The following is a 15,020-nucleotide window of genomic DNA, read 5'->3' as shown; positions in this document are numbered from 1 at the left end:
ATGATCTGCACTGAATGTTCTCTTAGGCGGAAAACATGCAGAATTTTGTATTTGTGTTCCACCATAATTGAAAGAAACATCAAAGCACTGCCGTGGCCCATGGAGGATCACACTGGGAGTGTTCCTCTAATTACAAAGAGCCAGCAGAACATGAAGTTCTAATGTGTGAAACAAAGTAGTATGTCATGATAATTTGGCACATAGTGATGGTACACCTTAAGTTTGGCTAGAGGGGAGGGTGGGTGCTACAGAGGTACTGTAAGAAGTGTTCCGCCATGAGCTGTCAGCAGCAGAGGTAACAGCAATGAATTCTGACACCAGAGGGGTGTTACTCCTTAAGCTCCCCCAAATCAGAGGACAGCAGAATCAGGGCTATCTGGCATGTCTCATGAGTAGAACTTAGTGACCTGAGGTGAAAAGTCAGTTGGTAACAAGGAAATTTCTTGCAACAAGAGATGGTTCAGGTGCAAAATGTTCCCCCAGAACAGTGCTATGGCTCTGTCCATGCTTCCTGGCATATTATTCAAATTTTACCTTGGTAAAACATAGCATCAACTTGTTGGAGTTCTGAGAACTATGTTATGGCTGACCTAAAGGGAAACAAACTGACCTTGGCAACAAATGCACCCAAGATTGCTGATACTGTGGACTGCAGACTTGCAACTGTATGACTTGAAGGTGGAATGAATGACAACCATGAAGTCTGCCCCTCTTTTCTGCAGGCCAAAACCTTCTCGGGGGGGACTGATGAGTTGTACAGTGTTTTGAATTCCTCCGTACACCCTGATAGGGGATGATTTGCCTAGCTACCATTATATTATGTGTAAGGCTTATTCCTATAAAAGCAAATGTAGTGCTCTACCCCTGTGCCCTGTGTTTTTGCAAGTACAGATGAAGATAACATTGGTCCTTTACATTATCTGAAGGCAGTCCTTAATGTCATAGGTCCTATTTAAAAAAAAAACCAAACAACTTTTTAAAGAAGGAATCTTTTCACAAGCTGCTGCATAAATATTATTTTGCTTTGGCTAGATCATTTGGTGGTGTCTTGCTAATCTAGCTTAGTATCTGTTTTCTCGATAATGTTCATTAGAGGCTAAGCTTTACTATCTTATTTTTTAAAAGGAAAACGTTTAAAGAACAGAGGAGAAACCCTTGCAAATAATCCATTTAGCTGACAGTGTCTGCTTAAGTGACAAATCTATTTGTACCCTGTGATAGAGATCTGGACTCTTCAGATCTCAGCTGGAGTATAGTGCAATACACCTCAATGAATGAGCCTACAGACTAGTAGTTTAGATGAGTTTTTCTTTAAAAATCTGAAGCCCTCTAAAGACCCTTAAATCTGCATCAATAACATGTTTTATCAGTTTGTGCAAAGAAAGGAGTTAGTGTTGTTAGTCAACTGCTTACTCTGACAGCTATGAAGTGCAAAGTCATGCTGGAAGTCTATATAAGCTTTTTACTTGGGCACTTAACTAATCTGAATATACTGCTTGCAATTAATCGGGAAGAAAATATAAGTGAATTGCATAAATTTGTAGGTCAAAGGCTGGCTGCCAGGTCAAGTGCAGATTGCACAATTACTTCCTCTTCTGGAAAGTTTGTGCAGACAAAGTGTTGGGCTGAATTATTTGTTTCTAGATGAGGAACACGAGAAGAAACAGTAACATTGATATATATTCCATGTGATGTGTTTGTTGGGATATCTATAAAAAATAAGCCCCTAAATTGCTGTATTCAATGGTCTTATTGTACAAGCAAATAAAAGACAGCAGGTTATTGTTGTACATTAACATTTTCTTGTAAAGAATTATACTCTGTGCAAAAATATGATGGAGCTTGTGGTTTTGGAAAGACATCCTGGCTTTATTTGCGGAGGTAATACAGATTCTAGTTTTCCAAATTCTGGTGGGAAGTGGAGAGGATCTCCTCTTCTTGTACATAGAGCACAACTTTATTTCTGCAGGTTTGCACACATAGGAAGTATTCCTGATTTTACTGCTTATAAAGTCTGCCAAACCATCATATGGCTTCCTCTTGTATCTATGCTATGAGCATGTATGGACTTGAACATCTTTGTTCTAAAACACTGACATGCAACACTGCAATGTATTGAAGAAGGCTTTTGAAAAACCTGGCAACAGGACAGTCTTAAATCACCTAACCAAACAAATGCCTTAGTTTCTCTGGAAGCTTAATTTTTCCTTGACTGATACATGTACATTTGTTACCTGCCAATAAATATCTGAATAATGCATATAAAAGCCTTTTCTCCTGTCAAAAAATCAGTATGAGTTATTTAAGAGCTCTGTGCAAATGCTACCTTGGATGAAGGCCCAGGCAACTTGAAAGACCTTAAAAAATAAAATAATAATAAAAAAACCCCAAACCAAACCCCAAACCCACCACTCCTCAGTCTGATAAGTATTTACTGAGTCAGATTTTCAGAGGAATCCCTGTTAGTTAAATTTTAAGTGAAATGATGGCTTCGTAATTATTAAAACAACTTATTCTGGTGGAATTAAAATAGATTATGAAGCATCCTACTTTGATGTGGATTGTGAGTACAGAATTCTTTCTTATGAACTGTTTTTATCTTTTATATCACGTGGTTGAAAGTATGCATCTTAACTGGGTATCAGCAGTCCTCCTGATTCCCTGGAGACTGTAGTTTCAAAACAGATGACCTCAGAGATAAAAATATGCTGCACTTACTACTTGAACTGAACACTTTGGCACAAATTTATTTCATTTGTTAAGGGCACTTTAAATTTAGCAAGCTTGATCGATTATTCCACTGAATTGAGTAAGATATCTTGGATAAAAATCGTGGTAAGTTTCAAGTTTTACGGGAAGTAGTCAGACTCATTTTACCGCTACTGTGCAACAGGTTTATAAGACTTTATCTCACTGAAGAAAAAAAGATAAACTGAAGTCCATCTTTTCAGACCCACTATATCTATGATATAAGGTGAAACTAAACCCACAAACTGTCCAAAGTAGGAAGTAAGTAATCACATTTTCTTGTCCTTTTGTGGCCAAAGATATGACTAGTTTTAAAGCAAGCATACAGTGCTATCCTATCACTTTCATTCCCACCTGTAACTATAACCAGCAGTTTTTCTTTTAAATACAGAGGAAAAACCCAGTTCTGCCACAGGAAGCATTGCATTTTATAGGGTCTCAGGTTTAGCCCTGAGTGTTAAAAATGAAGATATTTGTTCAGTGCAGGACTTCTGCCATGCATGGTTCCTATAAGCCTGCTTTTGCTGTAGTCATGTAGTCAGCTGAACATTACTAAGGAAGATCACTACATCATTCATTCACAATCTAGGAAGGGAAATATTCCTGCTGACTCATGCTTATAAGTATTTTCCTTGCTCCGCCTCCATTCATTTCAGCTCCTCCTCTCCTCTCTTAGTGCTGCTAGCCTACTAGATTTAAACAGCTGTCTAAGAGCAGAGGCAGGATTCAAGGTTTGTAGTTTGGTTGGCGTTCCAGGCTGTACAGGCATTTCCATAAAGGTCCTACTTCTCATCGGACCTGCTGCTAAAGGTAAGAAGGGTATAAGTAAATCTAGAGACCTCTGTCTGGCATACTGTAACATTGCTTTCTGAATATCACAGGGGTGTTTTTCAAAAGGCAGTATTGTTATGTACCATAAAGTTGAATTTTTTTCCACATACCTTAATTGTGTTTGTGGGGTAACTGGCCTGGCATGTAAGAGTGATAATGCAAGGGGTGGGGGGGAAACAAACTTCTGAAACTTGTAGGAAAGCATAAAATGTAAAAGCTATGGAGATGCCTGCTTTTTTATTTTTAAAAGCACTGATGAATTAAATTTTAAAAACTGCTGGTGAAATGAATGAGTTGATGAAGAAATGAAGCTGAAGAAAACTGTTGCATTTGTGTTAGAATTGTTCTTGTTTAAACCTGAGTGTCATGGTAGCTCTTTCAGTCTCTTCCATTATTTATATACTGACTGCACTGCTCTTTTAAACTTTCCCCATGTGCTGTACAGGCCACACTCGGTGGTCCTTACTTGAGCGAAAGTCTCATTGATGATACAGGGAGAGCTACTTGCATATGACTGATGTAACTTGGCTTTTTATTTCTGCTAAAGATCATGGTGTCACTGTCTTGCTAAATGCATCTTTGCTTTTTCTTTTACTTACTTAAAACCTGTTTCAGTTGTGCAGCCTGGAACTACTAGGGGCCACACTGACTGACTTTATGTGAGTTACAGTCCCTCTAGGCTTAAGGCTGTGTTGGGAAGGTATGCAGAGTTTGGCCCAGAATGAGCTGGGTGCTTTTCTAAGCCAGAACAATTATGTAACATCACATAGACACTGAAAGGCTTTGGAAGCAGCGAGGAGATAAATTGTGGAGCTTGCAGCATGCTCCCAAATGAAGAGGAAAGAGATGCCTATTTAAAGTAGGAAGCCTAAAGCAGGAGCCAGAACAGGGATCAGTGTCACTGAGTTGGCTAAGTGTGAGTGCCCAGCAACCTACTCTAAATAGAAGGAGGGCGAGAAGAGCAGTCTTGAGTTTCTTGCTAGCTCAGGCTTTCTCTTGCTGCTAACTAGTTTTGTATAGGTTTGAAATTAACTTCAATGTCCTGTATGCTTTCCAATAGCCTCTGCAAGAACAGGCTTTCATCTGCTATGCTGTATTAGCTGTACAGGTTATTGAAGTATATGTTGTCCCTTGATTCTAAGATTGCCAAAAAAAAAAAATTAAAATAATCCACCTTTAATTCTAATGGCAGGAAAAGTGAACATCTGGCCTAAAACTGAAATGCTTGAAATGCTCTGAGTTCAGTTTTACCCCCAGAAGTCAAACATTTAGCCTAGAGGACGGGAATAGCTATAAACAGGGTTTAGCATCTGGTTCACTTTTTACTTAAAAAGAAGAATTATTAACTATGAATTATAGAGATGGCAGCTATAGGCTATGGAAGGGACTTCTCTCATTTGTAGAGACATGCTAGGATAAACAGAAGCATTTCCGATAGTTAATCTTGTGTTGATAGAATTGTGCAGTGTCAAAACTTTAGGAAACAAAGTGGGTAGTACTAAAATCGTCATTATGGGGTTTTGTGAACCCAGATTCTGAATAAACTGTGGCTAAAAATGGTCATGTATGTGCATGGATCTAGTAATTTCATCAGACTAACAATTGTGCTCCTCTAGCCATTAAGATTTGGTTTAATTCTAGCAAATGCACCTTTTTTCATGTGTCAAAAGGTACAGAATGGAGGAGGAGGAGGGTGAAATGAGGAGAGTGAGCCAGCAGCTGCTGGCTTTACTCTTTATCAGGGTGGGGTAGCATGGCGTGGTGCAATGGCCAGGAGCCAAGGCAACCTTCCTCTAAAGCAAGGAGGACTGCCAGGCTGACTTCTACAGTCTTGTGCCTTTTTTGTCCTCTTCAGACTCCCCCAGAAAAATGCTGGCACACAATGGCATGACTTTGCGCCCAAGTCTTGCAAACAGACTTGCAGGCTGATTTGTATGCTGGCTTTGCTGCTTTCCTGGAACTGTTGCCATGTGCAGTATTGGGTTGGTTCTGCAGGCCTTCCAGCAAAAGTCCCACAGATGTTACTGGGTTACCACTGTCTACAGAGTGCATACAGTCATTCTGTGCATGCTGTTGCAGAGTGCTATGGAGCAGAAACCTGGAAGATCGCTTCCAGAGATCTTGCTTCTCTTTTCCAGACTCCCAATAGTTTCACAGAAATAAGATGTGCACTCTGTGTTAGGAAAAATTAATAAGAACTTGTCTCCTTCTGTAGTACAGCCATGGAGGGGATTTATTTGTTATGATGGAGAAGAAACCTCTGCTAACCTTCAGATAGGTACTGTGGTTTAGCTGGTTTGAGGGGAATACCTTACTGGTCACACCAGTGTCCTGTTCCTTTGGTGTCTCTGGCCGTCCCAAGTGCTAGTGCTGAATTCTACAAATTGCAGCTCTGGAGCTTTGTGGTAGGGAATTATTTGGAGGTAAACTTACACAACAGTCTGCTGAAGGTGGTGCAGGTTTTGGTTCATGTGGGAGAACCTACCCAAAAGGCTTGGGAAATACTTGGACAGTTAGGCTGTGCTCCTGCAGCTACCAGGGATGCATGCCTTGGTATGGACATTAACACACTGAAGTGTTCATCTTCTGTAGTGTATGCATCTGCCTTTGAGTCCCAATTAAACTGGGAACCTGTTTCCTTGAAATCCAACTCTCTTCAAAGCTAGATGCTTGAAATGACTTAAATTAGAAAGCACAACTATTATGTCTTTTAAGTGGTTCTTGCCCTGTCAGGCAAAATGCATGAGAGTCTTAGACTAATGCTTAGTTAAGTAGTAATAGGCAACCAGTAAGCGTTACTAAGCTGTGATGCAAAGCTCCTACTTTTGAATTCAGCTTGTAAGCCTTAAGTGCCTCTTTACTTGGATGAACCCAGTCGTCTTGGAACAGCTCTGTCTAGCCCAACGATGGCTGTATATTGGTGTATATGAGAACTGTCACATCCTTGCAGGCAAATGCACTTACAAGACTCCTCCTGAAGCCTGGGATTCTGCAAAACCAACTCACCTGTGGTTTTCTGGCTGCTCATTCAATCACCAGGGTCTTGCCTCATTACTGTAGTTGCTGGTGATGTAAATGTCAGGCTTAAAGTGGAGCATTACACTTGTAGGATGACATTTACTGCAATATCTTTGTCAAAGGCAGTGATGTGCCAGACCTTATGGAAGGGTGCAGTGCACTTTCCAAATATCTTTCTGCACTTGAAAAGGGTGTGGAGAGCATGCCCTACTGAACAAAGTCATGCCATTCAGTGGATTTTTACTTGGCTTTCCAAAATGAGAATAATGTTTTTATAAAAGACTGTGTTCTCTGTAGAATACCTTAAAAGCTTATGCTGAATTAAAAAAATCTCATGTTTGTTGCAGTAAAAGTAACTTTTAACTTTTCTAGATTAGTGACAGTATAGTTGAATTCCCTGGAAAACTACAGAAGTCATTATTTGACATGCTAGGATTCCTGCAGGAATGGCAAAAAACTTTGATTCACTGTTCATTGAATATCTGCATAATGATTAGATTAGTTTTGTAGATTCCACTCTAATGACACCTTAGTCTCCAAGGTAATTATTATGTATATTTAGTTTAAAGACTTGTTGTTATTTACTTGTTCAGACCTAGAACTCTCTGTTTTCTGGAAAATTAAGAAAAGATTCAGGAACTAAAGTAGCACTTCTCAAAAAACCCTGTAGTGATGGAATGGTACATACTTGAAAATGCAGCCAGGAGATTTCCAGCCTTTGGGCAGAAGTCTGGAATGAGGTTTGCTCTACTTACCAGTAAATGCCCAAGTTGCTTTAAAAAGTACTAAGTGTTCATGATAATTATGACAATTTTCTACACAGTGTGGGCAGAAGTGAAGTTTTCATTAACAAGCTGCAACACTGCAGTTACTGTAGCCAGAGGGTTATTGAAGTTGCCAGTTGCCAGCTGTTCTGGAGGGACTGGAATTCATGTGTGGAAGAGAAAGATAAAGATTCTCTCTCTTTTTTTTTTTTTTTTTTTTTTTTTTTGTGTGTGTGTGTGTTGTGTATAATCAGGGAATCATCCTTTGGTTTTGGGGGCAAGAGGAGAAAAAGATAAGTAGCCCTGACCTGAGTGTGGAAGTGTAATGTGATGGTCTGCAATGCAAGGATAATACTTTAAAAGATGAACCTGGGTTTGTGGACTGTAGAAAGTCACAGGGTTTTTTTGTCAAAAAAGCAAATAATTCAAAACTTACTTGTTTTAACAGGTAGACTCCAGGACCTAAATGCTTCCGGACAGGAAGATGTATGCTCTATTGACCAGACCCCAGAATAAGAGTGGGTTGAAGCCACTGCCTGTTGTGATCATAGGTGAGCTTTCTCCTGCGAGCATTACTGTGCACTCTCGTGCTGTTGTTGCTTTGGACTTACTATCTTCAGCTCTCATACCACATGTTCTTATTCAAACCAGAAAGGCCTGACTACTGTTTCTGCATTCCTCCCCTGATAGTCAAACTTTCTCTAGTACTAAGAGAAAGACCACTAAGAGTTGTGGGAAGTAGGGAACTAGTTATCTGACTAACTATAACACATACCTCTTTTTTTAATAGTAAAATTGGTAACCTTTTGGGCATCAGTTCAGCTGGGCCTGGTTTTTCTCTGTCGGATATTTAGAAGGGATTGAAACTTTTCCACTACAGATAGTTAATCAACTTGCTGTGAAGTGATTATCTGTAGTGCTTGAATGGAGGTGGGTTTGTGTGATGTTTTTTCCCCATTGTGTGTGTTTAGAAAGTGCCACAGATGCTGTTAAAGTTTCTTGAAATTTTTCACAGATTTATTTTAAAATGCAAATCAGCTACACTGATTTTGTACAGATTTAATAGAACGGTAAAAAGCTGCGGGTTTTTTACCAGTTTAGGAAACAGGTTATGTAGTAACTGTCTTGTCTCCCATGCAAGAGGGGAGCTTTGTAATGTGAGGTGATTCTTGGAGCAAAGCCCAAGTAGTGATGTCAGTGCGTTCCCCTCTGTGACCGATCATGAGCTGTGCTCGAGCACAGGTGTTGGACCCTGCTTATCTGAGCATGTGTTTAAATGCCTTGTAGAGCTGGGTTCCTTCCTTATCTGTCATCTAATTTATAGCACCTGAGAGAGCTAGTCCAAAGTTAGTGCACCACATAAATCACACTTATTCCTTGCTAAAAGTGAGTTTGACAAGGACACTACTCCCAGCAGGTTCTAGTCTGAGAGTGACTTTTTACTGCCCAGTTGTACAAGTATTTAGGTGGGAGGGAGGATATTTTGGTACCTCCCTAGTGCACCTATATAGGGGTCCAGCATGGAGATGTCACTAAAGCCTCAGAAGCACCAGTGTGAGGATGTGCACTCTGAGGAGGCTGTTGGGCTGAAACAGCTCAACTGTTTCACTGCAGCTGGACATTGCATGCAGGTTCCAGCTACTTCCCCAGGCCCTGCTCCAGGAAGGCTGTGGGCTCCCTCGGCTGTGCTGGCAGCCTCATGAAAGCAGTTGCTTTCTAGAATAGTTTGAGCTGCAGAAGCAGCTGTACTTATGACCATCCATATCAAACTTAGATGTGGTTCAGAGTAAATCCGGTGTATGTGTTGCTGAGTGTTGTGCACTCAGGTGATTTAAGTTTGGCTTAGGTGCCTCCTTGTACTTCCTAAAGTGAAGAAGTGACCTGAAAAGTGTTATATTTCACTATAGCTGCAGTTTAGTTTGCTTTTAATTTTTGTTGCTGTTGGTTTTGGATAACTTTCCTGCAAGTGGAATATTCCAAACACCGACCGGCAGCTGCTGGTCCTTGCTCAGCACAGCAGACTTTGGCCCCAGCTGCGGCATATACTGCCCTTCACATAGCTCAGCCCACTGTTAACTTTACAGCCTGAGCCTCCCTCTGTCTCAAATCTCCAAGAAGCAGCCTTTGCTCCAGTCACTCTCACATGCAGCACAGGCACTGTGCCAACACAGGCTGCTGTGTCACTTCAGCTCTCCTTCCCGACATCGTCACTGCATTATGTAATGGTGGTTGCTCACATACTAGTGAGCAGCAAAGCCTGAGCAGCCGGAGAGGCTGACACCTAGTTATGCAGACACTGTAAAATGTTAAACGTGCTGGAGAACAGCCATGTGAAAACTTTCCACGAGCTACTCTCACTGGGCTTTGGAGTCACATATATCAAGTTTTTCCACTGGCTGTTGGGTGGTCAGCAGGAGTTCAGTCATGCAGCAATCTGTTCAAAGTGCTGTATTCTGAGGGGTTGTCTTGGCATGGCAGAGAGAGTTTTTTTTTTTAACACACTGCCTGCAGTACCATGGTAGGGCTGGTTCCCATTTGCAAGTGTTCTCAAGAACTGTTAGTCAAAACTACTATTGCCACATACCCTCGTTAGATGGCATTTCTTACTGAGCAGAGCTGTTTCCCATTCACTTCAATAGTTACTCTCTTTTCTGGACTTACTCTGTATCCTGTGTGCAATGAACTACTCTGCACTGGTTTGAAATGTGCATCCAGGAGAGCTGAGGTCCCCAGTCAGTATGTGACCAGTTTCTAAACCTTTAAAGTAGTTAATGAGCAATAACTCAATTCATCAGCATGCTAGAGACTTCAAGCTTTAAGTGATGTTAACCTCTGGCTTGTTTAACCCAATGTCTTTTCAGCAAGTTCTGAAGACCTTGCAATGCAACTAGATGCAACTGAGGAGAAGGGGAAATATGAGAGTAAAATTACTTCCCCAACTCCATCCAATAAGTCAGTAGTCAACGTGGAATAGAAAATCCTCTGTACCCACAGCAGTGTCATAACCTTTGAATTGGTCTGGATATTAGAAAAACTCTTCAAAGGGCTGCTTTATCTGCAGGAGTATAAATTCTTCTCCATTGTGTCTTTTTAGGGAATGGACCTTCAGGAATCTGTCTTTCATATTTGCTGTCAGGCAACATCCCTTACTTCAAAAGAGGCTCTCTTCATCCTCATCCCATTCTTCAGAGGAAACTGGAAGAGGCACCAGATGTCTCCATTTTGGACCAGGTTTGTGTAAAAAGAAACAGTATAACATCACAGTAAAGCATCCTAGGGGTATATTATGAGTGATAACCTGATTTGAATTTCCAAAGTACATGGACAGAATGAGCCTTAAGCGAAGTACGCACAATAACAGGGTCTGTGTGCTGGTAAATGAGCTTTGCGGAACACCAGAACCACTGACTGGAAATACTGGAGTAACAAGCCGTCTGCTGCCTGGCAGGACAAGTATTTTGATTATCTGATCTGCCTCTCTTTAGGATTTGGAGTACCTGTCTGAAGGGTTGGAGGGACGATCCCACAGCCCTGTGGCTCTTCTGTTTGATACTCTTCAGCGTCCAGACACAGACTTTGGTGGAACAGCAGAATCTGTCCTCACTTGGTGGCACGAGACCAACAGAGCCATCCCTCACCTGGTCCTTGGCAGAAATGCTCCTGGAGGTGCCTGGCATGTAGGTGAACTGAAGCCTAACTGCTTAAGTCTCCGTGCTGTAAGATAGCCAAATGTGTTGACTGGATATTGCAAAAGCTCCTTTAATATGGAGTCAGCCATGTTTAATTTAATGTATATAGACAAGCAAAAGTTTAAAAGGGAAAAAAGCATGAGAGGTAATTATACTTCCAGTCTGTTGTTCTTTTTGGAGAATGTGGATGGTTTCATCCATGACAGCAGATCAGAGGAAATCACTGATTTCATGATCTGTGCCATATTGAAACATGACAAAATTGCATTTCGCTTCTTGCATTAAATAACTGAAAGTCATTTAACTGTGTTTCTTGTTCCAGTCTATTGAGGGCTCTATGGTTACCCTGAGTAGAGGGGAATGGATGGGACTCCCAGATCTCCCATTCAAAGACTGGCTAAAGCAAAAGAGAAGGTAAGATATCTGTGGTGTGATTATTTGCAAACATCTGGAGGTTATTTGGGAACCTGGACTGGAGTGGACTTCTTGAATGTAGCTACCCATCTGTTATGGATGATTCTAGTGAGAGAAAGGACACCCTCCCAACCCCCCAGTAAAAGTCCATTCTGCATTCAGTGATTCAGGTAAAGTTGCAGTGCTGCTTGGAATGTGTCCTTCTCAACACCCCCTGGAGAGATGAATCACAGGGACCATGAGTTCTGAATAAAGCTTGATAAAGGCATGGTCATCTGACTTCTGTGTCTACTGCTGCTCTCCCTAATGACAAGTACAATCAGCTCAGCTACTCTACTGTCTCTGAGGTGATTCTGCTCTTGAGATCTGTAACAATTAATATTAAAAATTCCAGGAGTTAAAAATGGAATGGAAGTAAGATGTGAGAGGAAAGCATAAATGAGCAATCATGTTCTTGGGGATTGGATTCATGCTAGAGAAAGCTGCCTCTGTCCAACAGCTTGTGGATCTGAGTGTTAGCTCCATATACCAGGAATAACTTTGCTGAAGTCAGGGAAACTAGATAAGTCTTCTCTGGTAGTGCAGGGATAGATGGCTCTAGGATACATTCAGTGGAAAAGGGCAGAAATTCCAGTCTCTTACTTAACTGCTGCTTGACCTTTGTTTGTACTATATTACAGAGGCCTCAGAAACAATAGAGCCACAGCAGAAGACATTGCTCAATATTACCAACACTATGTGATGAAGAAAGGACTGCAGAAGAATTTCAGATGTGGTACTGTTGTGACCTCTGTGAGGAAAGTGAGTGCAGAGAGCATCTCCAACCACACACAGAAAGATCTGCCGGAGAATAGTGACTCACTCTGGAACTTCAATGAGAAAAGTGCGGAGGTCTTTCAGGTGGATGGATTTTTCAAAACTGTGAAAGGTGATAAAGAGCCCTTCTCCATCTATGCAGAGAATGTGGTCTTAGCTACAGGAACATACGATAGTCCTACTTGGCTTGGGGTCAAGGGAGAGAACCTTTCCTATGTCCATCACCAGCTGTCTGCTCTGGAGGAAGCAGTGAAGAACAACAGCATTGGCATTATGTCAGATCCAGTCTTGATTGTAGGTGCTGGCCTGACAGCTGCTGATGCGATTCTCTTTGCTCACCATTGCAATATTCCAGTAATCCATGTTTTTCGGAGACAAGTCAGTGATCCGGGTCTTATTTTTAACCAGCTCCCCAAAATGATGTACCCTGAATACCACAAAGTCCATCAGATGATGAAAGAACAGTCAGCTGCTTGTGCTGGGCCCTATGAGTGTTACGTTAGCCTTCCTGAACATCATGTGCTATCCTTCGGCAAGGACAAGAAATGTATCTTTCAAGACAAGAATGGCTACCAGAAAGTTTATAAAATTTCCATGGCTCTTGTTCTAACTGGCTCAAACCCCAACCTCTCCTTTCTGCCAAATAATGCCATTGACTTGGCAATGGACAGTGACCAACCAGTCAATCCAAAGAGGAATCCCATAGATGTTGATCCATTCACCTATGAATGCACTCAGGAGAAAGGGCTTTATGCTCTAGGACCTCTAGCTGGAGATAACTTTGTACGCTTTGTACAGGGAGGGGCTCTGGCTGTTGCCAGCTCTCTGTTAAAGAAAGCAAACAAAAATCCCCCCTAACAAAAAAAATCCCTATGCTAACTGTGTCTGAATGGGCTACTGCTGTTTTCTTAGAGGAGCAGGTCATCTGATTTTACATCCTCAAATGTAAAGCCCACTCCTGGTATTCTCCAAGGTTATGCAGAGAGTAACTAAGTTCTTGCTGAGTTATTTGAGAAGATTAAGTCACCAAATACAGAGTGGGTTTTGCACACGGCAATGCCTTCAATCCCTAGGGATTCAGCTCCTTTTCTGCATAGCTGTGCATGAAGGCTGCAGGGGCTTTGAATCTTGTGCCTGGAAAAGTAGGGGCCAAGATAGTGATGACTCTTTTTTATGTAACATCTTCAAGGTTGCTGAAAACTGAATTGGGGAACAATCAATGTTTATTATTTCCAGACAGCAGGCAGACAACCCTGTGTCTGTCAGTGTTTCATGGTGGTTTTTTCATGGAACCAAGTAAGCCAATGTGGTTTTATTTGCTCCTGTGGCTTGGCTGTATGCTCTTATTAGGGCAGAAATCACTGAAAGATGCTGCAAGTACCTCTCTGGCACATGAAGTAGTACTCTGCAGATAAAAACTGACACAGAAACAGTCAAAACTGTATTGTTTCACTGACACCAGCATCAAGTAATATGTAATATCTTTTTAATCAAGAGATTCCTGTGATTTTTTTTTCCTCCTTCTTGAGAAGGAATGGTACTAATTTACAAACACTTGGTTTGCCATCTTGCAGCTTTCTACCCTCTAAATCCTAAAACTGTGATAGCCAAATTCTTGGCAGCTGCTGTAGAGACAGCAGAACTAAAGGGGAGCTACTGGTCTGTCTTGTAACTGCCCGGGTACTATATGGGGCTTCTGCTGCACAAGAGTATTTCAGAAAGATGCAATATGTTATATGTTGTGTGAATTTCTAATGTAATGTGATTTTTATTTTTTTTTTTAGAGTACTATTTGTGTAAAGGGGAAATTGGCACGGTCACTTTTTGATAGTTTTATGCTATATAGAGTATTTTTTCATACTGTTTCCTAAAAGATTTTTATTGGCAAAATATTTTGTTACAGGCTTTCAGTCAGTGTTTTGAATGAGCTGGGGTGGGTGGGAATGATGCCTTGTGTTGCAAATAGCATTCTCAACAGACCTACAAGGCCTTTCATACCTCTCACAGGAAAAATCAGTCATAGCTAATCTTATCTGATGTAAAGACAGACTGCACTGAAACTCACTGACATGACAGGATGCTGCACATGTCTCTGGAAAGCTGAGTATGTGGAGACAGTGGCTGTTTGTAAATGAATCAATCTTAAGTTGAGATGTGTAAGGAGCTTGTTTGTGGTGTTGCTGTATCACACTTGAATATTTTTGCCACTGACTATTCTTGTATTAAATTTTTCAATAAAGTGATTTCAGACTTAGTCTGTGTTTGGTTTTTTTAACTGTGACTGAATCTCTCACCCAGTGAAGATATAATGAACTGTTCATCAGCTTCCTGGCAAGCACCAGGTTGTAGTTTGTGCCTGCTAAATCCTGCATCTTTCTACTGCCTCGGAGCACAACACTGTGGATTTGCTTTCTGTGTATCTTCCTCTCTCCAGTAGGATAGAGAACCCTTGTAGAGTGCTTTGGCAGTGTCTGTCTCTTGTGAGGCTAAAACACAATACCAAACCAAGCTATTTGCCAAGCATGTTCTTGCCTAGGGGATCTTAGATCCTGTTACCTACTGTTTTCTTCTGTCTGGAAAAATCTCAAATCAGGGCCTAGTCTAGTAAGTCAATAAGACAGTTTAGATCAGAAGGGACACTTGAGGGTCTCTGGTCCAATGCCACTAAAACAGGGCAAGCTTTGAAGTTAGACCTGGTTGCTCAGTGCCTTGTTGGGGAAAGCTTTGAGTATCTTCCAGG

General features: G+C 41.3%; 1 protein-coding gene across 1 annotated transcript; it reads left to right on the top strand.

Annotated features, from left to right (window-relative positions):
- The first annotated feature begins 3,419 nt into the window (after window positions 1-3,419).
- On the top strand, window positions 3,420-14,056 carry OSGIN1 (oxidative stress induced growth inhibitor 1). Its single transcript, XM_010584636.1, has 6 exons — window positions 3,420-3,558; window positions 7,810-7,912; window positions 10,456-10,592; window positions 10,847-11,038; window positions 11,373-11,464; window positions 12,145-14,056. The coding sequence occupies exons 2-6, from the start codon at window positions 7,828-7,830 to the stop codon at window positions 13,136-13,138; spliced, it is 1,500 nt and encodes a 499-aa protein (XP_010582938.1). The 5' UTR covers window positions 3,420-3,558; window positions 7,810-7,827; the 3' UTR covers window positions 13,139-14,056.
- The last annotated feature ends 964 nt before the right edge of the window (window positions 14,057-15,020 follow it).

Source organism: Haliaeetus leucocephalus, unplaced genomic scaffold (genome assembly GCF_000737465.1).
Source record: "Haliaeetus leucocephalus isolate CR32 unplaced genomic scaffold, Haliaeetus_leucocephalus-4.0 Scaffold92, whole genome shotgun sequence".
Lineage (NCBI taxonomy): Eukaryota > Metazoa > Chordata > Aves > Accipitriformes > Accipitridae > Haliaeetus > Haliaeetus leucocephalus.
This window is presented reverse-complemented; position numbering and strand designations above follow the sequence as displayed.